Raw genomic sequence first — 25,843 nt, 5'->3', positions numbered from 1 at the left:
AAACATTTTAGAGATAGAGGAAAGATATATTGATCAATGATATACATAATATCAAGTACTAAAGATGAATAGGTATCATAATGATAATTGTCCTGGTTCATTTGTTGAGTTCTACTTGCCTGCCACCCAAACCTTATCTAGACAGAAATCTATTTATATTCAATCTAGTCAAAATAGGATCAATACTTATAAAAGGGAGGTAAATCTGAAAAATAAACTTTTTTTTGAAGAGTTCATTTTGCTTTTTATTCTCAAAACTGACTAAAATATAGAAGGAAAAGTACTGTCTAAAACCAAACTACAAATTATTATAGAAAACTTTGCTTTTTTCCTCATTATTTTCCTCCCCATAAGCGATGAACACTCACATGACTATTGCTGTCTCAGTGGTCTCATTTGAAGGCAGTAATAGAACTGAAGAAAAGAGGTAATGAGAAAGAAACATCTAACTAGATAATAGGGAGAAAGAATAAACTCCATTAGGCTATGCTATCTCACTTTCATTTTCAAATTTCAAACTAAAATATTAAAAAATATTTTCCTTTGGATAACAGCATTAAAAATAAAAATAGAATGTTCATGCATTTAGATTAGAAATAAAATGCTAAAGCTAGTGGGATGCATGTTCATTTTTAATTGCTTTCTGAAATATCAAAAAAAAACCCAAGTTGGGAAAAATGGGTTTGAATCACACAATCAACAAACAGGGAAAAACATATAATATTTCACTAGTGTACAAAACTCAGATATAGCAGCATTCATAAATATTGAACTGCATGCATTTTTCAACAAGGTAAAGACCAAAAAAGTCAATACTAAAGCATTAAATAGTACCTTAGTGACCTGTAAGAGTTAATATATCTTCCCCATACAAATATTTTAATACTATACATGATTTGAACAATTGGAGACAAGAATTCACTTGTCCCTTACATAATAATGATAATTGCCATTTATAATTCTTAAAAGTCTGAGAAGTGCTTTACATATACAGTCTCTCACTTGATTTCCACAACCTCTCTCACACGTTGCTGCTAAAGATATTTTTTACTATTATTCCCAATTTTACAAATGAGAAGGCAGTTTAGAGAAATTATCTGATTCATCACTCAGCTTTCTGAGTATCAGAGGCATGATTAAAAACTTGATCTTCCTAGATGAATTCATCAGCTAGGTATGATAGGCCAGCTATCTAAATATTTTAAAGTTAGATTAGTAAGCAAAATGTTGGAAAGTAGTTAAATTATAATCATGTAGTAATTATATGTTATCATATCATGGCAACATATAAAGCCTATCTCCTCCTTTTATTTAATCTTTCTAGTATACAAAAGCTAATGATGGTCATTTAGTGTGCTTCCCTATCTTGGCTTCCAGTCAGAGATCTAGATATACAATTGATAGTAATGTTCACAAAAGAACCACTGGTTTTATGTCATATGACTGTCATCATGTTAAAGGATTCAATCACCAGCAGTGATATGACGATTTTTCAAGCCCAGAAATAAATGGTTTAAATTATGATCCTAAAATAATTTCATTGGGTAAAATGACAGCTTGAATGTTAGAGAAATTATTTCTCTGAATGCCATAAAAGTTTTTATTAGTTCATTATTCCATTCCAATGTGTCAGAGCTCAAATGTTTAAGATTCACTGTACTAAACTGTATATGTTCATCTAGGTCATCCATGAAATTAAGTTGTTGGCCTTAGGCAAAGCCCAAAATAGGATTCTTTATGAAGTTGAGGTTTCAATTTGTCTTTAGCATGAATTAAACTAAACATAAATTCTTTACTATTATGAGATAAAATTAATAAGTTCCATGAAATAGTAAATTCACTAGTTTTTCATAGGAAAATAGTCAATATATTAATTAATCCACAATAGAGAAAATGAAAACACCATAGAGATAACCTACACAGGGTGGGGGGGGACAAAGAATTTGTAATGAAGGGCAAGAAATAATGGAGGGGAAGGAATAAAAATTATTTTATAAAGACTTATTTTATAGCATCTAGGATTCCCTGTATAGATTTATAGATCATAAAAGAGGATGTTTTTAATACCAAAGAGTGCTATAAAGCCCAAGTTGATTACAGTTTTTCCTCCTAATATAATACTTTATTCATTTTTCTTCATTCTATATCACATATATTTCAAATTGTTTTAAAAGACATGACAAAATAAATTTAAAAAAACAAAAAATAAAAGACATGACAACATAGGGAAATAATTGCAACATGGGAACTTGAATACCTTCCTAGCAGATAAAGAACAGGTATATTTTTTGAAATATGAGATCTATTCAATGCCAAGTACCTATCAAGAATGACCTTGTCATTGGAATACCCTCAAGTGAGAGAAAGAGATGCATAAAGGGGTTTTAATCATTTGTTGCCATTTTATTGTGACATTCTATAGTACTTCCATTTGCAACATCTGCCCACTTTGATGCCCTCATATTTTGTAGAAGTAAAAGTCTCATAGAATAGAAATAATGGGTATTTATTTTCATGACTAATGTAAACCCTGTGGATATCTGTAATTTCCTTAAAAATAATCTTCTGAGTGTTTTCTGTGATCTTTGAAATAGAACAACTAGGGGCGTCTAGATGGCACAGTGGATAGAGCACTGGCCCTGGAGTCAGGAGTCCCTGAGTTCAAATCCGGCCTCAGATACTTAATAATTACCTAGCTGTGTGGCCTTGGGCAAGCCACTGAATAACCCCATTTGCCTTGCAAAAAAAACAACAACCCTGACATAGAACTGACATTTATACTGCTTTACGTTAATTCATTTGAATTATTCAGGAATTCAGTATTCCGTTATTATCCATTTTGTAAGATCATTAAGCTGAGGCTCAGAGAGATGCATAGATTTATTTTTATGATCACCTAACAACCTGGCTGGGTCAGGATTTGAAAACAGATCTTCCTAAGTCTAAGTCCAGTTATCCCCACTGTTTCCTAAGGAAGATTACAGAACAAAATATTGCTCTGATTTTCCAAAAAGGGAAGAAAATTTAACATCAACAATTTAGGCCAAGACTTAAATTTCTTGGAGGGCAGAAGGGAGAAATATAATATTATATATATATATATATATATATATATATATATATATATATATAATTAAAGGAATAATTATAAAACATTTAGAAAAGGAAGTATGGATCATAAAGAGCCAATGAGGCTTTATCAAGAACTGATCAAGGTCAGTCTTTTTTTTTTTCCTTTTAGGAATGGGATTTTGATGATCATGCTGAATCAGAGGAGTATTGTAGTTATAGTTTACTTGAGTTTCAGCAATTTCATACAGTCTCTCCTGATGATGTGATAGATCTGAGCCTCAGTACTTGATTTTCCCTTTGGGAATCTCCCAGTAGGAATGCAATGGAAAAGCATTCATTATGCTCTTACTGCATACCATATACCAAGCATAGTGTTGTAGATTCAAATAAACAAGACATTCCCTGCCATCAAGAAAATTCTATTTTAACAGGGGAATGCAGAGGAGTGGTAGCTAGGGGGAATGTATTAGTGATGATGAATTATATAAAACATTGTAAAAAGTCTAGGAATGCAGTTGTCTAGAGACACATCTTCCATGATTAAGAAGAATGAGTATCATGTCTCTGCTAAATCTTCAGCCTCTTCCCATCTGCACAGTGGCAAGAGTTTATAGATCAGTAGGAAGCAAGAGAGTGAAAAAGGAAGACTCAATAGTCAGGGAAAAATGACACAGGATTGGCATTGATACTAGGTGAAATGCCAAGAGTAAGTCTCTCCATGCTAGCAAACGGCTGCTGAGATCTTTCGTGTTCATCCATAAATAATGAACTAGCCATGGCAAAAAAACCAGTGAAAGGTCACTAGCACTAACAGGATACAAAATGGAAAAAGAAAAGTTATATGAATCCATTCAATAAAGGTGAATCTATGATCAGTGTTTCATTTTGTTTGGGGTTTTTTTGGGGGGCTTCTTTTTTGTATCTTCAGTTTTTAGCACAGTATCTGAATACTTTGTCGGCATATAAAAACATTTTTGAGTAGGTGGGTTCGAAGCTCCTGGATGTTCCTCTAATGCAGGAGTGGGGAATGTCTGGCCCGCAGACCATTTGGTCTGGTGCTGCCATGGAAACCACAGGTAGAACTCAAATTTTAATAACTTTAGGAGCTTTTTAGGGGTGAATTAAGTGTTTGATGAAATATCACATGCAAATGATGTTATAAATATCCAAATGCTCCTTGGCCTAAAACATGTTCTCCACCCCTGTTCTAATTAACGTGAGTAGAACAGAAATTAGGAAAAATGCTGTATCAACATCATCATCAATTTTCTTTTCCTCATTCTCTTTATCTTTCTATTGCTCCTTTTATCCTCCTCTTACTCCTTTACCTTTTGTTTAATAAGGACTCAACTTCAGAATTATAATCAAAAATAAACTTATACCTGCCTCAAAACATAAGTGGTTTAATTTCCTTACTTGTTTGCCCCTTGTTGTTTCTAAGAAAGGGAACTAGATTAGGTTCATACTGTATTTTCTATACTGCCCTGTCTTCAAAAGGAACAGTCTTGTGTGATGATATAAATAGTTTTCTGTAGAATGCCTGAGTTTGAAGCATAGTATATACTCTCTGGGCCTGTTTGTAATGTGCATAAAACAGGGTTAAGTCTTTTTTTTTTATTTTATTGATTGTGAGCAAAAAGTATAAAACTGGTTAGAGTTAAGAATAATCTCTATATGTGGTGAAATCAAATTATGCTGGAGTGTGTGTGTGTGTGTGTGTGTGTGTGTGTGTGTGTGTGTGTAAGGATTGGGAGGTATATGATTTGGGTATAGAGCACATTCAGTCCCAAGAATTGAATTTTTACAGTACATATAAATTCAAGAGTTGATTTCAATTAGGAAAATTTTAATTAACCACACCTCTTACACAGAAAAAGAAGTTTGGCCATCCAGCAAGTGATGGAACTGGGAAAAGAAGTTCTTAAAACTACAGACACTTTGACATATTTCAGTGCATCCTCTCAGTAGGTTTTAGGATATAATTGGCAGGCTGTTGGCTAAATAGGATCAGGTTAGTAACTAGTGAGACAACCCAATGGTTAAACAATAAATAGTCAAATATAAAGAGCAAAATATATTACATTACAAGGACTAGGTTTTGGGCATTTCACATTGCAACAGTGGTAGAAGGACTGTGGTAAGATTTATTTTTGGCTCACAATATGACTCTCTGAAAGATAAGCTATCTGACTTGGAAGATACACAGTCACAGAAATTTAATGTAGAGTAGGTATAAATAGGGTGTTTTATAAATGTTTTATAAATGAACACACAAAATGATACATAGAGTATCATCAGAAATGTGGGGCGGGGGGAAGGTTGTCCACTCATCTAGAAATATCTTGATCATGTAAAAGCAAGATGTCAAGATATCCAAAGGAAGGTTCCCCAGAAATCTTAGGAAGATTTGCAGGTAAATATAGTCAAAAGTCACAAAGGATAAAAAGGGCTGGATTAGTGTTAATGGGATCGCATGCATTAATTCATTCCTTGGAAGTATAACATCTAAAAGAGAGGGTAAAGAGGAAGTTGAATATGTTAATCTTTCCTAATAACAGTTCACATTTATATTACCTTATAGTTTTCTTCACTATAATCTGGTGAGCTAAGTAGTGAAAACATTATCATCTTCATCTTATAGAAAGGAAAATTTAGACTTAGACAAATTAATAATTACATAAACGTCTATGACTGATAAACAGCAGAATCCAGGTCCTAAGAACAAAGTTCAAGGATCTTTCCATGTATTTGTGATATTTGGAGAGAGTTTAAAATATATCTTAGGCAAAGGTAAGGAGTTGGAAATCACTGAAAGGACAAAATTTTGTAAGAACACAGAAGTGCTTCTGTTTAGGTAACACATGTACACACAAAAGTTAGTAGGGAAAGATAAAAAGAATTGTGTGTGTGTGTCTGTGTGTGTCTGAGTGTGTGTGTGTGTGTGTGTGTGAGAGAGAGAGAGAGAGAGAGAGAGAGAGAGAGAAGAAAAATTAGAGATTATGAAAAGTAGAATGAAAGATATTTCTTGTTCTGATCATATGGAATTAGTCAAAATTAATTCCTCAAAATTTGAGCAATTGGGCTGAAATGTACGATAAGCAAATTTCAGTCAAAATATTAATGAAATGAAAAAATTGGGGGGACATGATACATTGAACCTGGTAGGACATGTTGAAAAACTTGAAGAAAGCTTTACAAGGAGTGAGGAGAGTCTTAAGATGTTATAATTTCTTGAAAAGAAATAATAGCAAAGATATTTTGAAAATTGATAAATTGGTATGGAACTAGTACAAGTCAGAGAAAAATGGGCATCTAAGAACAAAAATTTAGACATCTAGTGACCTCACTGTTAAGTTCTATAGAACTTTTAGCTATTCTTTTCAACAATTTGGAAAAGAGAGGAAATAAACAAGAAAATAAAATGTCGGTCACTTTTTTCCCCTAATAGAAGATATAAATTTTAGAAACTAGAGGTCACTAACATTAATAAACATGTTGTTAGACTTTTAGAGAAATTTTGCTACAAAAGCTGACAAAAATATAAATAATACACATGGTACAACAGTGTACTAATTAAGGTATTGATAAAGTAGCTATGTTAATTGAAATCACAGAATATATAAAAGGAAGGAGATTGCAAGGATGAGGCTTAAGATAAAGCCTTTCATTGTAAAAATGTGGAATATACTAGATGTGATGTTGAAATTAATAAACACATTTTAAATCATTAAGACTAGTTCCCTCATTCTTGGTGATAGAGGAAAACTATATAAATAAGGAGATTTAAAACAGTATGTTGTAAGGTTGCTTACATAACTCATGCCTACATATGTTGCCTGGAGAAAATCATAAGAAAATATTTATCAAATTTTAAATGGAGTAATTTCCTTGACAAGTTGAACTCCTTAGGTTGGGCAGCAAAGAAGAAATCAGAACAAAGAGAACCACCATATAAGACAGATAAACCTGGCCTTTTCTGGCCCTTGTTCTTTTTTTTAGTTTCTTTTTTTATTTTTTGCAAGGCAAATGGGGTTAAGTGGCTTGCGCAAGGCCACACAGCTAGGTAATTATTAAGTGTTTGAGGTCGGATTTGAACCCAGGTACTCCTGACTCCAGGGCTGGTGCTTTATCCACTGCACCACCTAGCTGCCCTGCTCCCTTGTTCTGTGTGATGTCATCTATTCAGACCCACCTGCTCTTTAGCTCCTTACTTGGAGAGGGCCCAACTCCACTAGAGCAGTCTGATTCTGAAGACCCTATATAGGAGGTGAAGCTCATAGAGAAAGAGTTTATTTGCTCAGACACAAATCAATATGTGTTTTAACAAGCTAATTAAAGTTTGTCCTATAGATAGAGTAATAGTTAGCTTCAATATTTGCATGGAAACTGAGGGTCTTTCAATTTTGAATGAAATCTGTATATATACTCAAATCTGATGTTTGTGGTGTAAAAAACGGAGAAGAGGGGGACCAAGAAAGATTTGTGATCAGCTCCCAAGTTTGAATCCAGTCCATAGCTCTGATTCAGGCTTTGGGTATTAAATATATTACGTTAAAAATTCTGATTATACATTCTAAAATCATCCAAAGTTAAATAGATTGTACCTGGCTAAGAGAAAAATAGAAGGGACATTATAGTGACCTTCAAAATCCTGTAACAAAAGTCCTTTGGAACCACTTAGGCAGAATGATGGGGGGAAGTATGCAAGTTACTGACATAATCAAAATATTTCTGGGCTATTAAGGAGAAATGGGAAGGAAAAACAACAAATCACAATCTGAAGATAAAGGTTCTCTCAGCTAACACAAAAATCTGAAGAATATCATACTTTAATAAAAGAAAAAGAAAACTGACCCAAAGAATAAAACCACAATAAATAACAACAGTTAAAACATAATTCAATGTTTTAATGAGCATCTTGATTTAACTGATGAGAGGTAATTGCTCCAAGGATTTAGTTTTTAACCAAAAGAGTCCTGTGGTTCTTTCAACAAATGATTATGTTAAAAGTATTCATTGTAAACCCCATCCCCAAACCCACTGAAATGGGCTTTCCTTATTGACTGAGATCAATTCCCATGGCTTATATCAGGAGCTAGGTAAGGGAGAGTAGAAAAAGGAGAACTCTTCAGTCTCTTCAATTCTGATCAAATTTTCTTCAAGGCTTTCTTGATATGAATCTGGCTTCCAACTTTTAAGAGAGAAGATGGACAAGGTTAACTCCACTTCAGGCTGATGAAGGAAAGAAAGAGAGGATCCTGTAGATTTCATCATGTCCCTAACCCCAGTTTATAAGAGTAGAGACTTTTGGGATCTTCTACTGGAAAAAAAAAATTCTAGGGTTTTCTCTTCTGGTTGAGCTGAATTACCTGGCTTCCAGTGGGAGAGTTCCTTCTTTCCATATTGTTGGTTATATATTCTCCTTTTTATGTTTTCTTTGATTTCTGTTTTGCTACTAACCTGAATAGATGGGTTTCTTGGCTAAGTGCTATGTCTACTCATTCTGGAACTAGTGGTCGATGGGAAGAGGAATCAATTCTTGGATATAAAGCTTGCAACTCTTCTCCTCTGATCAGAAGTTAGATTAACCTGAAAAACATATCCCCTAAATGAAAACTATATAAGGAAGTAACAGATATAATTCTAGTCTGGAATCCTCTCTCTGAGATCAGAGTGACAGTCAGCTTCTGGCTTCAACTTTGTTTCCCTCACTAGCAGAAATTAAAATCTCCCTTGAAGGAGGTTAAGAAGATAATAGGCTAGAGATGTCTATTCTCTTATTATTTGAGTCATACAAACAGCATCTGATGATATGTGGTACAGTCCTTGCCACAATTACATAAAACTGAAAGTCAATAGTACATGTAGACATATTGGTGGGAATATTAAGGAAGAGGCAAGAGAAGGCAATGAAAATTTATTATTCTCTTAGACAGGTAAAGGTAATCTTGGGTATTTATAGGTCATGCCAAGAGAAAAGATGGAAGAGTTTTGAGATTGGGGATAGTGATAGGCTATAAACTAGTTGCATATTGACCTCTTTCCCCACCTTCCAGTTATGTTTAGATTAGGCCTTTAAAAGGTTGGTCAAAAGATGATTATTTTTTTCAGTCAAAGCAACTCTATTATATTTGAAATGTCTATCTCCAGATATAGTTAGGTGGTACAGTAGATACAATGCTGCAATCAGGAAGATCTGAGTTCAATTCAGTCCTAAGCAGCATGTGACCTTGGGCAAGTCACTTAATCTCTAGTTGCCTTAGTTTTATTACCTATTAAATAAGGGAATAATTATACCATCTATCTCTCAAGGTTGCTGTGGAACTCAATTGAGAGAATATTTGTAAATGCTTAACACATTGCTGGCATATTGTGGGTGTTACATCAGTACAAGCTATTAGTGTTTACTGTTTAGTCATTTTGGAACAAGATGTAATCTAATCCTGCCCCCCCCCCCGAAATTGCTATCTACCTGCTCAGCTCAAAGTATGATGTAAGGACTCCTGGAGATTCTTTTTAATGCATCCATGGGGTCAAAATTGTTTTCATAATGATACTAAACTTTTAAATTCTAATATTAAACAATTAAATAAAATGAGTATTAAATAATATTGAATTCTAATATATAGCAATCTATATATTCTCTAAATGTGTTTAAAATATATATTTATAATCAATGTAAGCAAAAATCAATTTTTAATAGTTTAAAGGGGTCCTGAGACTAAAAAGTTTGAAAATTACTGCTATGGGCTTCAACAGAAGAGGAAGCTTTACAGATAGTTCATGAATCCTTGGAGAAATGAAATAAAGGTTTACTCTTTGGTTCCAAAAGTCAATTGTTCAAGAACAGAAAAGCAAGGGTTCCAACCTTGGCATGTGAAAAGCACACCTGTGCATGTACATTTGGGCTCATACAAGCCTTTTCTATGACTATAGTGTTTTACAGTTTTTCAAAGTGTTTTCAAGATTTACCTCATTTGACCCTTTCTTTAGCCCAAGAAAAAGATTTTGTTTTGAAATAAGATTAAGGAGCTAAGAGAAGAAAGAAGAACAAAGCATCAAAGACACTTTCAGAGGCTTACACTGATGCTTTAAATTTATGTCATTGTAAAGACCAGCTTCAAAAAACTTGTCATTTTGTTATTACCATTCACAAGAAGGCATCACCAGATTACAATTTTTAATCCTCTAATCTATGATGATATTAACAAAGCATTCACGGATACATCTATTATACAAATGATAAACACACAAGAACATAAAATAACAAAATTTTAAATTGTAGCATAGTTAGCTTTTTGTTGTTACTGTTGTTCTGGTGGGCTAGTTGTTTATGTTTTAATATTTGTCTTATTCTATTAGATAGCAAAAATATTTCAGGGTACAGAGAATCTTTTATGTTTACATCTTCTTCAGCATCTAACACAGTTTCTTTTAGAGATAGCAAATGTCTATTGAATTAATCTGTTGAAAGATAGAGCTGACTTTTCTCCTTTTTTGAAAGATGCAAAATCCTTTTATTTCTTGTTTAATTTTTTAACCCTCATGTCCTTATTCATTCTAATTCCTGTGTTTAAAATTTCATATGTATATGAAATTTCACACAGTTATTTATCTATATATCTATGCTTATATATGCATCTGTGCATATGTCTATACAGATATATATATACATACTTTTTTCTTTGGTCTGGAAATATGATCTTATTGGTGCAAGTAATAGGCACCTCAAATTTAACATGTTTAAAACTAAATTATTCATCATTCTTTTCAACTCTCTAGCCCTATTCAGCCAATAATCCAATCACTTCCAACTTTCTGTGACTAAATAGTACCACTAACCTCTTATAAAAGCAAGCTAGTCTTAGTCATTTGCCAGATCTTGACAATTATTACTTGACAATCTATTTCATCCAATTTATCCTTTCCTTTCCATCTTCTACTACTCTCACACTATTTTGAGCTATCATTAAACTTGTGCTCAGTTTATTATAATATCTTCTTCATTAGGCTGCTTGCCCCCACTATCTCTTACCTCCATTACATCCTTCATTCCTCTACCAGATCACTACTAAACTACTATGTTAATATCACTCCCTTGCTAATCTAATAAATGCACACACATATGTATTTATTTTCATATATACATATATGTTTATATATATATATGTATATATATATAAAACAACAATAACAATAAAAACAAGATCTCAAGAGCTCCCCCAAAGCCAAAAATAAATGCTTATAACCATAGGAACTGGAGCTTCAAAATTCCTTAAATATCATTTAACCCAATTCTTTTATTTTACTCATGAATAAATTGAGGCTCAAAAAGATAGAAAAACTTGCTCTAGATTCACACAGGTGATATAAATCTGAGTATTCTGCAAGTACTGTGCTCTTTTTGCTACTTGCATTAACATAAATAACTTGCTTTTCCTCTTATCATTCACTATGCTACAACTAGTGTCTAGTCAAATTATACAACTCACAGTTCCCAGGACATGACTTGTTCTTTTCTAACCCCACCTTCACATACACTTGAAATGCTCTCCATTGTCAGGTCAGCTTTGTCTATAGCTATCTTAGCATTCTTCAAGGTCTAGTTTAATGTTCATTTTTATTTATATGAAATTGCTTCCCTGATCACTCCAGCCAGAAAAGATCTCTTTTCAGAACTCCTGAAGCAATTATCAGAGATATAAATTATAGCTTATATGTGTGTGTGTGTGTTTGTGTGTAATATACTCCTATGCCCCCCTGCCCCCCACCTCCATTGTACGTGAGTAGCTTTTCAGATCACCTTCTAGTACGTAAGCTTAACTCAATTTAGATAGAAATGTTTCCCTGAAAGCATTAGACATATAAACCATTGACTGTCTCAATAATGAAAAATCTATGGAAGTTCAAAATATTGCTTGAACTTAGTGTTGGGTCAGACAATAATTTGAATGATTTGGGGCCTAAAGACCTTTGTTAAAACATTTTAAAAAATTCTTCTTTAAAAATGTAGTTAATTCAGATCTCAATTCAGCTGCCTAAGAGACATTCAGAAAATGCTTTTAGCCAAAGTAAATGATAACAATCTAGCAATTTATTCCATTTTGAGAAGTAGCAACACTGACCTTTGACTTGGAAAAGAAAACATCATTAAATATAACCTATAGTTTGTCTGCACATTCTAAACAAACCTCTGTGCAGTTATAAGTGGGCAACAGGAGCAAACTATTCATTTGTGTTCTGAGTTTTTATAAGATTTTAACACTGACAATTTCATCATTTCATAAATAATTTTAAAATTGTAAATATCTTTAATATAAGAGAATTAATATCTATTTGGTTATTCTTTCTAATTTGGGGAAAGGAAAATGGAAAGGCAGTCTGAAATAAAAGGTAGAGAGATGACCTTGGTAAGAGATAGAGCATAGACCCTGAAGTCAGGAAGAGTTTAAATGTGAACTTGCTAGCTGTGTGACCCTGGCCAGTCCTCAATTCTGTTTGCTTTAATCCACTGGAGAAGGAAATGGCAAACCGCTCCATTATCTTTGTCAAGAAAATCCCATGGACAGTATGATTCATGGGATCACAGAGTCAGACCTGACTGAACAACAACCGCTTAACCAAACCATTTAACAGCTCCATATCCTAGGCATCTCTCTAAAAACAGATGTATTAGAAGAGGTGTACAGGTCTCTCTGAAAAGAGGGAGTATCCTATCCTCCTCACCAGGAGACCCCCATAATAATGGTCTAAAAAGAGGGGGAAAGGAGAATACATCCTATTTTTAAAAATTGAAATTCATCTACATTTATAGAACAGAACAACATAAATTTGGGAGTATGATTTAATTGGAAGCAATGATCTAATAGTATTATTTGTGACCACAAACCCAATAATGCATCAGGCAATGGGAAGGATACTGAATACAGAATCACAGAACCTAGGTTCACCCTTGGTTTTGCCTCTTAGTACATGTAGAATCTCTTTAACTCTCTTTCTAAAGCTAATGTTTTTAGATTGTCTATTTTTTGTTTGTTAATCTTTTTAAAATTGTTTTTGTAGATATTTATCTATATAATTTAAATTTCTGTATAATTGGACAGATTAACTTCTCTTATACATCTTTTTGCCACTCCATTACTTATGAATTCCTCATTTTTAACTTTGGTAATTTAGGAATTTGGTAGCTCTTGATTATAGTTTTATTTGTATTAAAGGAAATCATTTTGTTCCTAAACTGAAATTTTGTACATGAATGAGGGATGCACTCTTCTTAATTTAATCACTTAAGGGTTGAATTATTTTTAATTTTAAGATTTTTAATATTTTTATGCTCAATTATTTCTCCTCAACTTTGCTTATGTCTTCTTTGCTTTGAAAAATTACTACCTCTTATAGTTGTTTTGGTAACAGAAGCTTATATATATATGTGTGTATATATATATATATATTTATATATATATATATATATACATATATATATTACAGTTAAGAATTAAGCAAAAATTAATATCCAGGCAAGGAAAAAAGAAATCAAAAAAGACAAAATATAGTCTTAATTATATAAAACCAAAAGTGTTTTAAAAAAGTCAAAATGAGTTCAATCGGAAGAAAAAACACATATTTGCATTAAATGCCTTTGATAAAATATTATATCTATAATATATATATATGTATATATATATATGTTTAATTGACCCCAAAATCTAAAATAAAATAAATGCTAGTCCCCAGGATTCATATGATCAAAGAACATTAACAGATTTTTCAGAAAGAGAAATACAATCTATCAATAACCACTTGGATTTAATATTAAAAATAAACATACTCAAAAAATGCAAAGTGTAACAACTTAACATTATTTCACCTTGATTATTGAAAAGATAAAAAAATAAAAGAAGGAAAAATATTGGAAGAGTAGCTTTTAAGAAGTTGTTACTCAGGTGTTTCAGTTGTGTTTGACTCTTCATAATCCCATTTTGAGGTTTTCTTGGCAGAGATACTGAAATGGTTTGCCATTTCCTTCTCCAGATCATTTTACAGGTAAGGAAGTGAAGTAAACATGCTCAAGTGACTTGCCTAGAGTCACATGGCTACTAGGTATTGAGGTCAGATTTTAATTTATGTTCTCCTTACTCCAAGTCTGGAAATCTACCTATTGGGCCACCTGTCTACTACTTTTAAGAAGACAAGTGGGTTAATTCAGTATTAGTAGAGATGTGCACTGACTTGACCATTCTGGAAAACAATATAAGATAATATAAGAAAAGTTACAAAATTATTCAGATCTTTTGACCAATGGGTTGTGATACTGTAACAAGGCCACTAGGAGTCTGGCACCTAGAAAAAGACATATGGGCAACACAAAGGTTCTTAGCAGTTCTTATGAAAATAAGTCACTGGAAACAAAATATTATATGAAAACAATGAAATACATACCATAAGATAATTTCAGACAAATTAGAAATTAATGAAACACACATATATGATGTATTTTATATGTATGTTATAATAACTTCAACAATATTGTCAACAAGTAAATATTGAGAGGCACTAAAATTTCAGTTGAATAAAACATTTATGCCAATATCTTGCTTTCAAAATTAAAGAATATTTCCCCTCTTTTCTCAGTAAAAAGAGGGTTTGTTATTACTACTTGAAAAATATCTCTCTAGAATTAAAATATAAAATTTTATTTTGAAAATAAGCAGAAGTGGGGCAGCTAGGTGGCACAGTGGATAGAACACCAGCCCTGGAGTCAGCAGTTCAAATCAGATCTCAGACACAATAATTGCCTAGTTGTGTGACCTTGGGCAAGTCACTCAAACCCCAATGCCTTAATAAAAAAAATTTAAAAAAAGAAAATAAGCAGAAGTGATAAAAGTGAAAATGCAGTTTGATTTCAATAATTTAAACAAGTTCCCAATGCCAAAAGTGTGGAAAAAATCATTTCCTCCAAAAATATCTTTATTTTATTCTTTAAGAAGTTTAAGTAACACAAAATAGTTCTAATAAAGTGGTCCAAAGGAACCAAAAATTTAATTTGAACAACATGCTATCTCTTTGCAATAAGTACACATATTTACAAAACATGATGGAAGAGGAAGGAGATAGAAGTATTATAAGTAATCTCATTAAATGGTAAAAAAGTAATTGTGAGAAAAACTCTGGAGAGCTTTTCCTAAGATCCACCTAACAACTACTGCATTTAGTACTAGACAATAGCAAAGAGATGCAAATGAGGGAATTCTTCTGGAAGTTTAATATTTTTTTCACTGATAAGTGATACTGGAAACACAAAGTTTGGACTTTCACCTCAGTACCTCATTGATATTCCATATAAGGAAATTATATTGGCATTGATGAGGTTGAAGGTGAATCTATAAAATCTATAATAGAAATAATATAATTTTTAAATCCTTTGAGCATCAGATTGGGAGATTTGCCAAAAAAACAACAAAAAAAGATTTTTTTGTTTGTTGTATTTTGTTTTTCCTAACAGAAAAGTGTGACAGAAAAAAAAAATCAGCAATCATTAACTCATATATTTGCCTTTGGATCTCTATAAAATCTTTTTGCTGCTTAGTTATATAAGCATGGAAGATAGTTTTGATAAAAACCAATTTGACATCAGAATTTTGATTTTCTAGGGTATATTTACAGTTATTCAACAGTCATAGAAAAAACATTTTTTTCAGAGTTCAGTCAAGGCCATGCAGAACAGATTCTTAACTCTGTAAGGCAAAGTTAATTTTCAAAGTCCAATGAATTAGACTTTTTCGTATTTATATCTTCTGCTTCTCTGTTCTCTCACCTAATTACAATTCTCAAAGATCCCTCAACCTAGGTATGTATGTGAAGTTAGCAAATGATGACTTGTATTACCACCAATCACTATCTTAGGCTCCCTGGGAAGTGAAGAAATTAGGGAAGACATTATCGACATGTTAGGAGTTGAGATATTTCCTGCATATAAAAGGGAAGCTGGAAAGTTATTTTTTTCTCTCTGATTTCCCTGAAGATTGATCTAACATCATTTTCATTCAGCTAGAAATCAGATGGAGACTAACCATAAGACATAGAGCAGATATCATGCCTATCTCCCTAGCAGTATCCATCTAAAACTGACTCCTATTATGGATATCTACACCATGGTGGTATGTAATAGCTGAGATGGAAAGAACAAACAATATGAAACCTCCATGGTTAATATCTTTTCCAGTTATCCCTACTTTCAGGAAAATATTACAGAATAAAGGATTAAAGACCTATCATCTGACTTCAAGACATTGTATCATCTTACTCAAAGTATAAAGTATAAAGAGTTCCTTTGGGGTGCCTAGGTGGCAGTGGATAAAGCACCTGCCCCGGAGTCAGGAGGACCTGCGTTCAAATCTGGTCTCAGATACTTAATAATTACCTAGCTGTGTGGCCTTGGGCAAGCCACTTAACCCCGTTTTCCTTACAAAAAAAAAAACAAAAAACTAAAGAGTTCCTTGTAAATCATGGGGATCTTTGCTATTCAAGAATAATTAAAAAGTTCCGGAGAAGTTAAGATATTATAAGAATTCTACAGATTTACTATTTTTTTAGGGGTTTTTTTTGCCCGGATTTACTATTCATATACTTTATATTTAGGGTATAATTAAATTATGGTTTTATTTCATGTTTTAGTATATACCCAAATTATACTATTTTATTTTACAAAAATTTTACATTCTCTTGCTATTAAGGAATGTGATTATGTATATTTCTCCCTACACAGTCAATCTGTTTGATTTTATAATGATGATCAGAATTAAATCCATATAGCCAAAACATTCTAAAAGGAACACAAAGTGTTCCATAGTAACTCCTTAGACTAAACTGCTTTATGTTTTTAATATGGAATTTTAAAAATTTTTGACATATTTAAAGACTGAAAATCTGATGGGACCTAGAAGTTAAATACAGAAATTGCTGGAAGTCTTAGATTGTCAACTCAGTGAAAACTGATACTAAATGTATATCCCTTCATTGATGGAAGATAAACTTTGGAAAAGACACTCTTAATGACTTCATAATCATGGGAAGGTTTATGATGATGAAAGTTAGAATGGTCAGGTTTAAATGCCAGAGAAAACGAACAAGGTTCTTTTAATCTGACTTCATTCTATGAGTGCAGGCTACTACTACAAGTTGCAAGTATTATTTGTTCCCATTTTATTTATCTATCTTTTCTATTACTTTCAAATAAAATCTTCTGTATTTTGTTATTCACAGAAAATGTTGCTTCTATCAAAAGGAATAACAACAAGAAATGACCCATTTCAGAATCATTTTGGAGATATCTTAAATTAAGAAATAATGAAATAAAGGAAGATGTTTACCTCTCACAACAAAGGTATTTATAAGAAATCTTCCTCAAAGGATATGTTATTTTGAAGATAGTTACATTTGTGATTATTAAAAAAAAACTCTCTTGACTTTAGTAGGCCTTTTATTCTTTTATATTTTCTATTTTTATTATTTTTTTTAGGTTTTTGCAAGACAAATAGGGTTAAGTGGCTTCCTCAAGACCACATAGCTATGGGGTGGCTAGGTGGCGTAGTGGATAAAGCACCGGCCTTGGAGTCAGGAGTACCTGGTTTCAAATCTGGTGGGCAAACCACTTAACCCCATTTGCCTTGCAAAAAAAAAAAAAAACCTAAAGAAAAAAAGACCACCCAGCTAGGTAATTATTAAGTATCTGAGGCTGGATTTGAACTCAGGTACTCCTGACTCCAGGGCTGGTGCTCTATCCACTGTGCCACCTAGCTGCCCCAGGCCTTTTATTCTTTAGGTGAGATTATGCTAAATAGCAGAACTAAGTATATGGCAAAATATAATTTTGTGTTATAAACTGACTTAGTAATGAGTATAAAAATAGTTTCATTAAAGGGAAGACTGAAAAAATGTTCATACCATCTCATAAACTTGTAAAAGGGGTTTTGATCAAGGTATTATGATCAATATTAGATAAAAGAAAAATAAATCATCTTCCTAAATGGAACAAATTCTTCTGGTTATACAAGAACTTTTGGTAATCAAAAATGTTTTCTTTTCCCAAACCCCAAGAAATACATAGACACACATGCACACACACACACACACACACACACACACACACACACAGACATTTGACAGAGTTGTACAGGCACATTCAAAATGAAACACTAAATATAACATCCTAATTGTCTCTTTGAAAAGGTGGCCATTTCCTAGACTTACTGCATGACTATGTATACATTTGACGTTTTAATTTTGTTGCAAAATTAATGATACAATGTAAAAGAACATTCTTCCTGTCCTTGAATAAACCCACGAATGTCATATTTCTTGGGGTTGATGTAGAAATAGGTTTTGTTGAGTTTTGAAATCATCATGATACCATTGGTAGACCTTTTCTTAAATATATAATTTACTGTCACATTAGGAAAAATAGACTCCAGTATAACCATTCAGATTCTACCAGTTAAACAACTTTGAAAGCTTTAGTTCCTTCAAGTTCTATTCCTAATTATTTGATAAATTTAACAAAAATGTATCAAATAGAAGCGTGATTCATGAATTGAGCTTATATAAAGAAGTCATACCATGTCCTATGTTTAACTCTCCTCTTTTCCTCCCACAAACATATTATAAATGACATTTTAATCCATTTCATTAAAAACTATTTGAAAGGTCAGTTTTTAAGAGACTTTCCGGGGGCAGGGCTTTTAAAGGAGGATTAGGAAAAAAAAAAGTTAAAGTATTTTGTACTTCAGTAAAACATATTTAATGTAGAGTAAGGTTGAGACGGCTAAGCTTTTCTGATTATCTCTTGGCTGAGTGAATTGATATCCTTTGACAGTTTGACAGGAGATTCGTCCAAAACTCAGGTTTCATGAAGGGAAAGACCTGGAATTATTTTTTTTTTTTGCGGGGTGGGGGGAAGTTAATCTTTTCTCACTTAGGCCTCAATCTCAGGAAATGTCTGAGAGGCCTGGAGCTCTTTGGAAGGTGCTTATAACCGAAACGTGACTTTTTTTTTATGATGATGATGATGAAATCAGGGCCGGGCGGTGGGCAGAGCGCCCCCTCGCCCCCCGACCTGCCCGGGGAGGGCCAGCCTGCCCACCTGTATCCTCGTGTGACCCCTGCCTGGCTCGGAGGGAGGAGAGGGCACTTACGACTGAATTTTTCATCATGGCTTTGACAGTGAAGCCTTCAGAAACAAGGGAGTGCGACTGGTGCACCGGCAGCGGCTGCTGTGGCGGTAGTTTGGTCCTCTTCATCATCTTTTCTGGACTCTTTAGATTCAGGATCTCTTTTTCTGCCACCATCTTCCTAGACGATGCCTTGTTCCCACATCCAGCGCTTTGAGAGTGACTGGGAGGTGGAGGGGGGGGGGCGGGAGGGAGGGGCGCAGCCGGAGTCGGGCTGCGGAGAGTGGACAGGGCTCTGTTAGGGGGAACGGGTGAAGCCCCCCGGGTCCTGCCCGGGTTTGCTTCTAGCTCCAGCTGTTGGGCAGCTCCAAGGTGAAGAGGGACTTGGGGGGGGCAGAAAGGGGGGGCAGGACCATAAGCTGCAACAGGCTTCCAAAGAGGCTCCGCGCGGTTGCTAGGGAACGCATCAACATCGCAGCGGAACAGGCTCCCAGTGACGTAGGCATGCGCGGAGGGGAGCGGGCGGGGGCCTCGGGGCGGGGGCGGAGCCTGGCGGCTCAGAGGCGAGCCGAACTACAACTCCCATGAGGCCTGTGCGAGGTCGGCGCGTGCGCGTCGCCTCCTCCTCACCCCCCCGCGCCTTTGTCCAGGGGGCGGGGCGTTAGGGGGCAGGTGGGTGGGGGCGGGGACAGAGGGAGGAGGAGGGCGCCGAGGGCTTTAAAGCCGGGAACGCTGGTGGCAGGAGGCGAGCCCCTGTGCGTGTATTAAGCCCCCTTCGCTGCCCTGTGACCATGATAGGTACGTGGGTTCCTCCAGGTACAGCTGCTTTGCGCCTCTCCCCCCCACCGGAGGGAGGGGTGCGCCCCTGATGGCCACTGTCAAGGGCGCCCTGGGTCACCTGGTGAGGTCACCTTCCCGACCCCCCCGCAGAGAGGCCGTGGCTTGTAGCATTCGAGTCCCCCCCAAAACAGGAGACCGTCCAAAGAACGTTACCTTTAACGCACCCGCTGGAGATTTACCCCTCCCCCCAAGCCCTGCAAACCATCCCCTGCTGAGATTTTCCAAGGTCAAAGGCGCCCCTGGCTTTTCCACCCGTGTAGCTCAGCTCCCTTTGCCAGCCTTGCCCTCCGCCCCTCCCCCATCCTTGCCATCCCCGAGGCAGGGAACCAGGGCAAGGGCATGCCATGACCATGGCTGCTGGGAGAAGGCAGGTGTTTGCAATGTGGTTCCGAACGTTCTTGATATCCTTGACGTGTTTTGACCAAACTGAGGGGCAAAATTCGAGGTTCATCTATGATATCTGGTGATAGATGGAAACGGAAAGCAGTTTTTTTGTTTTTTTTGATACACTTTTTTTTTAAAGGTAGAGGTTTTCTTACTGTTACAGTTAGGCAAAAATAGTGAACAGTTGTCTGTTTTTGTTTTTTTTCCCCCCCTTTAAAAGTGTATTGGGGGAAAACATGTTTAGGACCACCTTTATGTAACTTGTCACAGTCAATGTTCACTCAGAGGTATATGAGGATTGGCTTTTGGATTATTGTGGACACAATGAGTATTATTGTTGCAAGAGCCCTTTCCATCCATATATGTTCAGAAAGCAGAGTAGCGCTTGTTTATTTGTAGAGAGGCAGTCATTTCTTAAACATTTTAACTTTGTCGCAAAATTAATGATCTAATGTAAAAGAACATGCTTCCTGTCCTTGAATAAATCTTCTTGGGGTCTGTGTAGAAATGGGCTTTGTTGAGTTTTGAAATTATCATGACACCATTGGTTGACCTTTTCTTAGGACCCTCTTGCTTTCAATGATCCATAGAAATTATGTTTTTGAAAAATAATAATAGCACACATTTTCATGACTCTTTAGAGGTTGCAAGTCACTTTTCCCACTACTCTTCCTGGGAGCTAGATAGCGTTAATACGAATATCCTGTTTTATAGAGAACAGAAAAATAAAGTGACTCCCCTGGTCTTGAAGCTAGCAGTAGAACTGAAATTAGAAACTAATTCTCTTAATTCATACATAATAAGATGATGATTATATAGACCAGCCAAGATGATACTTTTACAGACCACTGGGACAAGATACAAGCCGTCACAAAGGCAAAAAATAAAACACAAAACAAAAACCCAGAATCCAAAGAATAAATATTTACAATAAAATGCATATAGGGACTAGGGCAGGAGGGGAAAAAGAAGCACCACTGCTCTGAGAGGGAAAGTTTGGATTTCTTGGTCTAATGTATTTTTGGATAAATTTTGAATTTTCTTTGGGATTAGTTTGCATTTTTGTGTATTTTAATTAGTAACTTTTCCCCTATACTTTATATTTCAGTGAATATGACCATGGGCTCATAAACACAAACTGATGTAGAGCAAACCAAAAGGTCTGTTTATCTGGGGACCATTCTACCTATGTTAGAATATTGACCATAGTAATCATATTTATTGGACATACAGGCTAAGACTAAGTCCCGGTTAAGTGAGAAAAAAATTTTGGATTTGAAGTCAGAAAATATGAATTTGAATCATATCTTTGCTACTTACCAGTAGGGCATTTTAAGTCACCTGGGCCTCAGTTTCCTTTTGTGTAAAATTAGAAGATTTGGACTAGAATATCTCTGAAGTCCCTTGTAGCTCTTCATCTTTGATCCTATAAGATCAATATTTAAAATATGATTCATAGAGGGGTTATGATAAGCCTCAATGGAAGGAGGGCCACATCACAAAATTTCATTTTCAGGTCCTTGAATTATTCAAGTTAGGAAAATAGCATATATATGGGTGTATTTTAATAATATACATTATATATAATTAATTTGAGATTATTATAGTTGACTTCAATCTAAAGGTATCTTTTAATCATATATTATCAACTAAGAAGTGATTATGTAAAAAAAAATCCCAAAGTGTTTGGTGATTTGAGGTAACAAGAAATAAACACTGTCATTGATGCTTTAGATGATATAACCCTCACCAATGATTGACCAGATGCCTCAGGATAGGTCTTTAGAAGTTTATTTTTGTTTGTTTGTTTAACATAATGGTGCAAAATGAGTAATCATTGGTAAAAGGAGGGAATATTTGTCATGGAAAGTGCTAGAATTAAGAGTCATGAGATCCAAAAAGTATCAGATGATAGAATGTAAAGTCCAGACTTAAAGGATTTATAAATTTTAGTCATACTGCATGTATTTTTGTTTTTTTTTATAAGAAAAATCATTACTGTGATTTTCCTCTTATTAGATTATTATGCTAAGGAATTTATCTATTCCTTCATAAACATACTTTTAAAAATTATTTTAGAAATTCAAAAATTCTCTATTATTAAATCACATCTTAATTGTGAATGTTTACTTTCATAAAAAGATTGGACTATTTAGTCTTGTTATCTTTTTAAAAGTAGGGAGTTTAGAAGACACTAAATCCAAAGCCATTTAAATCTAAAGTGAGTTAATGTAATTTTAGGGTGGCGTAGTTGAAAGTGAACTAAATCCTTTCCTATTTTCTGCTTATTGGCAAGGATTTTCATGGTTTATGTAGTCCTGAGATTACTACATCTGGAAGAGAGGTTTATGCATTTGTGATTAAATGTTTAGAGCTAGAAAAAGCATTGTGACCTTCACCTAATGCAAATCAAGGAGGTCATGAAGATCACTGACATGTGGTGTGGATACTTGCTGCTCTGCCAGTGGCAATTATACAGTCAGGGACTTAGACCCTTTAATGTCTGTGTCTCTACGCACCCTCTTTAGAAATTTTTTCCAGTAATGTCTTTGAAATACTAAATAATACTAAAATATTACACTGTGTTCATGTTAAATATTATTGTACCTAGATATATCACAGAATTGTTGTGTGAGAAGAGACTTTGAGATATCGTTTATACTCTGTGCTTTTTGGAAAAGATGGCATTTAAACTATCCTAGATGGAAAAGAACCTTGTTTAAGAAAGAATGAATTTTAAAGTTGAGTCACTTCACAACAAAGATAATCCAGACCAATATTTTCACATTTTCACATCTAAACTCTCAGTGCTTCCATGTAAACATTTTCCCTCTTTGTTCTCAAAATAAACAAAACTGCAGACCATCCTTTCTGTAATAACTTTTTTACACATTACTTTTCTTAAAAAAGGACATTTCGGGAGCAATTAGGTGGTGCAGTGAATAGGGCACTGGTTCTAGTCAGGAGGACCTGTGTTCAAATTTGGCCTCAGACACTTAACAATTACCTAGCTGTGTGACCTTGAGCAAGTCACATAATGCCATTGCCTTGCGAAAAAGAAAACAACAAAAAAAGCACATTTATATTTAAAAGTAGTGCTTCAGTCTTGTATTAGCCAACCTGAGAATTTTAGTCCTATCCTTCAAAAGCTTAATTTTTTAACATGTTTCTTATATTATTGGAGTTTTTAATATATCCTATGTCTAAATACCTAGAAACTTAAAAACTATTTTAAAAAATTAGAATCTTGAAAAAATGCAATATCTTACAAAGGTGTGAATCAAGGAAGCATGGGAGGGAAATAGTCAGAATATAAGTTAACATCCTAGAAAGACCTTTGGTACCCAGATAAATTTAGGCAAAATTAAGTTTTCCTATTGTTTTATAGAATAATGCTTAATTTCTGATTTGGCCAATGACATACTTGTAATAAGTTTTATGTCTTGGCTTGATATTGGGGCAAAATGACATGAGAGACACCACTTTCTCTTCTGATCCCAACTTTAAGCCCCAGATACAAGCTTTTGATAATACCCATTTCATTATGGAATACTGTTACTGCTCTGTATGGACTTCTCAGAACCCAGAATTGCTTTTCTGACACAGTTTTCTGGTCTAGTCTCCAGTCTGTTTTAAATGCAGTCATAGTTCTCTCCTTGGCCTGTGATTGATGTTTTAAATGCTCTGACCTATCCATGTTACAAAAACAAAATTTTTATTGAAGTCAGTGAGAAATTGTGCTTTTGTGAGAAGTCTAGAATCAGGTTTGAAGCGATGCTTAAAAAATAAAAGCAGGTCAGAAAAACTTGAAGGAAAAAAATGACTCAGAAAAATGAAATTGTTTAGATAATAAATCTCCTACCTGCAGTGGAAAGAATTTTTTTACACATTTCTATCTGCAAAGACTTCAGTCTAGTTTTTATTTTTTAAAAATCTAACTCAGGCATAAAGATATTCTTTGTTGTGTATATTAAGTTATACTTACATGTTTGGATTTTATATTAATATAAGTATATAAGTATATATGTTTATATTAATAGTTAAAACCAATTCTAGAAGTTTACATACTTATTTTGTAAGAAAGGAAAAAATATTTATATCCCCAAATATTTTCAAATTACCTTTTTGTTAAAGTCTTGAAATAGGAGGGGCAGGTAGTTGGCCCAGTGAATAGAGCACCAGCCCTGGAGTCAGGAGTACTTGAGTTCAAATGCAGCCTCAGACACTTAATATAATTACCTAACTGTGTGGCCATGGGCAAGCCACTTAACCCCATTTCCTTGCAAAAATCTAAAATAAAACAAAACAAAACAGAAATAGGAGAGGTATTAATTCCCAAAAGGTATTATCTAGTTAATTATCTATGTGGTGCCACCCCATACCACATAAATAAACATATAGGCAAGTCCTTATACCTGTTTTCACTTGAAGTTTAGGTTTTAGAAAATTACATTGAAAATGTTGTGCAATTGTGACACAATGTAAGTTGTAATGACCTTTTGCATGAAAGATCTCATCCAAATGTATCACAGTTGTATCCTTAGGCTCAATTCTGTTTATGGCAATAAATGTCCTGGTAGCTAAAATGATTGACCTCTGACTCTAATTATCAACTTTTTTTCCAAGAATTTCTGAAATCCTTTAGGTCCATACTTTCCTGAAACTTGCTAGCCCCTCTGCTAGGAGGCAGCTAGAGGCACAGTTGATAAAGAGGCAAATGAACTTGGAATCAGGAAGACCTGAGTTCAAACAGGAGCTGCAGATACTTAACAGCCTCAGTTTCTGTATCTCTGAAATGGGAAAAATAATAGTACCTTCCTCCTAGAATTGAAGATCAAATGAGATTATATAAAGTGTTTTGTAAACTTTAATATATAAATTATATATCATATAAACACTTTATAAATGATAGCTATTATTATTAATTGAAAACATGGTTTCAGTCTCTGGGTTGAAATCTTATTTTTTATGTTAAAGATGTGTATGCCTTCAAATCTTTCAAATGTATAAAAATTTCTTATTTTGAAGTGCTTCATACTTGTGAAAAGAAAACCCATGAAAAATAGTCTATGATAGCTTTTAAAATACTTTAGCCAATAAAATTGTTTCTTACCTTCTGCTTCTTTAGTCTGTGACTCAGCTGTTAATCAGGGCTGCCATTTTAATTTGAATTTAAGAGATTTTATATGTTTGTAATACTCTAGTCTAAATTTTTTAATACTGAAACAGAGACTTAACCTGATAGTCACTTGATTTATGCTATAGTTTGCCATGGCATATAGTTTGTTATGACAATTATTTTATTTCATCTTGCAGGGTACAATGTGTAATGTGACTACTATAAAATCAAATATTTTTATTACTTTATAATACTATGATGT

At 34.2% G+C, this 25,843-nt stretch overlaps 2 protein-coding genes across 6 annotated transcripts in view; one reads left to right on the top strand and one right to left on the bottom strand.

Annotated features, from left to right (window-relative positions):
* PACRG (parkin coregulated) overlaps positions 1-20,007 on the bottom strand; it is a 569,883-nt gene extending 549,876 nt beyond the window's left edge. Inside the window, exon 1 of one of the 2 annotated variants that reach the window (XM_074187999.1) lies at positions 19,263-20,007. In XM_074187999.1, coding sequence (XP_074044100.1) covers positions 19,263-19,415 — 153 coding nt within the window. In that variant the 5' untranslated portion in view covers positions 19,416-20,007. The remainder of the gene's footprint in view (positions 1-19,262) is intronic. The other variant, XM_074187998.1, reaches the window with a different exon arrangement.
* Positions 19,926-25,843, top strand: part of PRKN (parkin RBR E3 ubiquitin protein ligase) — a 2,033,074-nt gene continuing 2,027,156 nt past the window's right edge. For all 4 annotated transcript variants that reach the window (XM_074187997.1, XM_074187995.1, XM_074187996.1 and 1 more), the window contains exon 1: positions 19,926-20,036. In XM_074187997.1, the coding sequence (XP_074044098.1) occupies positions 20,030-20,036 (7 nt within the window). In that variant the 5' untranslated portion in view covers positions 19,926-20,029. The remainder of the gene's footprint in view (positions 20,037-25,843) is intronic.

This window comes from Macrotis lagotis, chromosome 5 (assembly GCF_037893015.1).
Source record: "Macrotis lagotis isolate mMagLag1 chromosome 5, bilby.v1.9.chrom.fasta, whole genome shotgun sequence".
Taxonomy (NCBI): Eukaryota; Metazoa; Chordata; class Mammalia; order Peramelemorphia; family Peramelidae; genus Macrotis; species Macrotis lagotis.
This window is presented reverse-complemented; position numbering and strand designations above follow the sequence as displayed.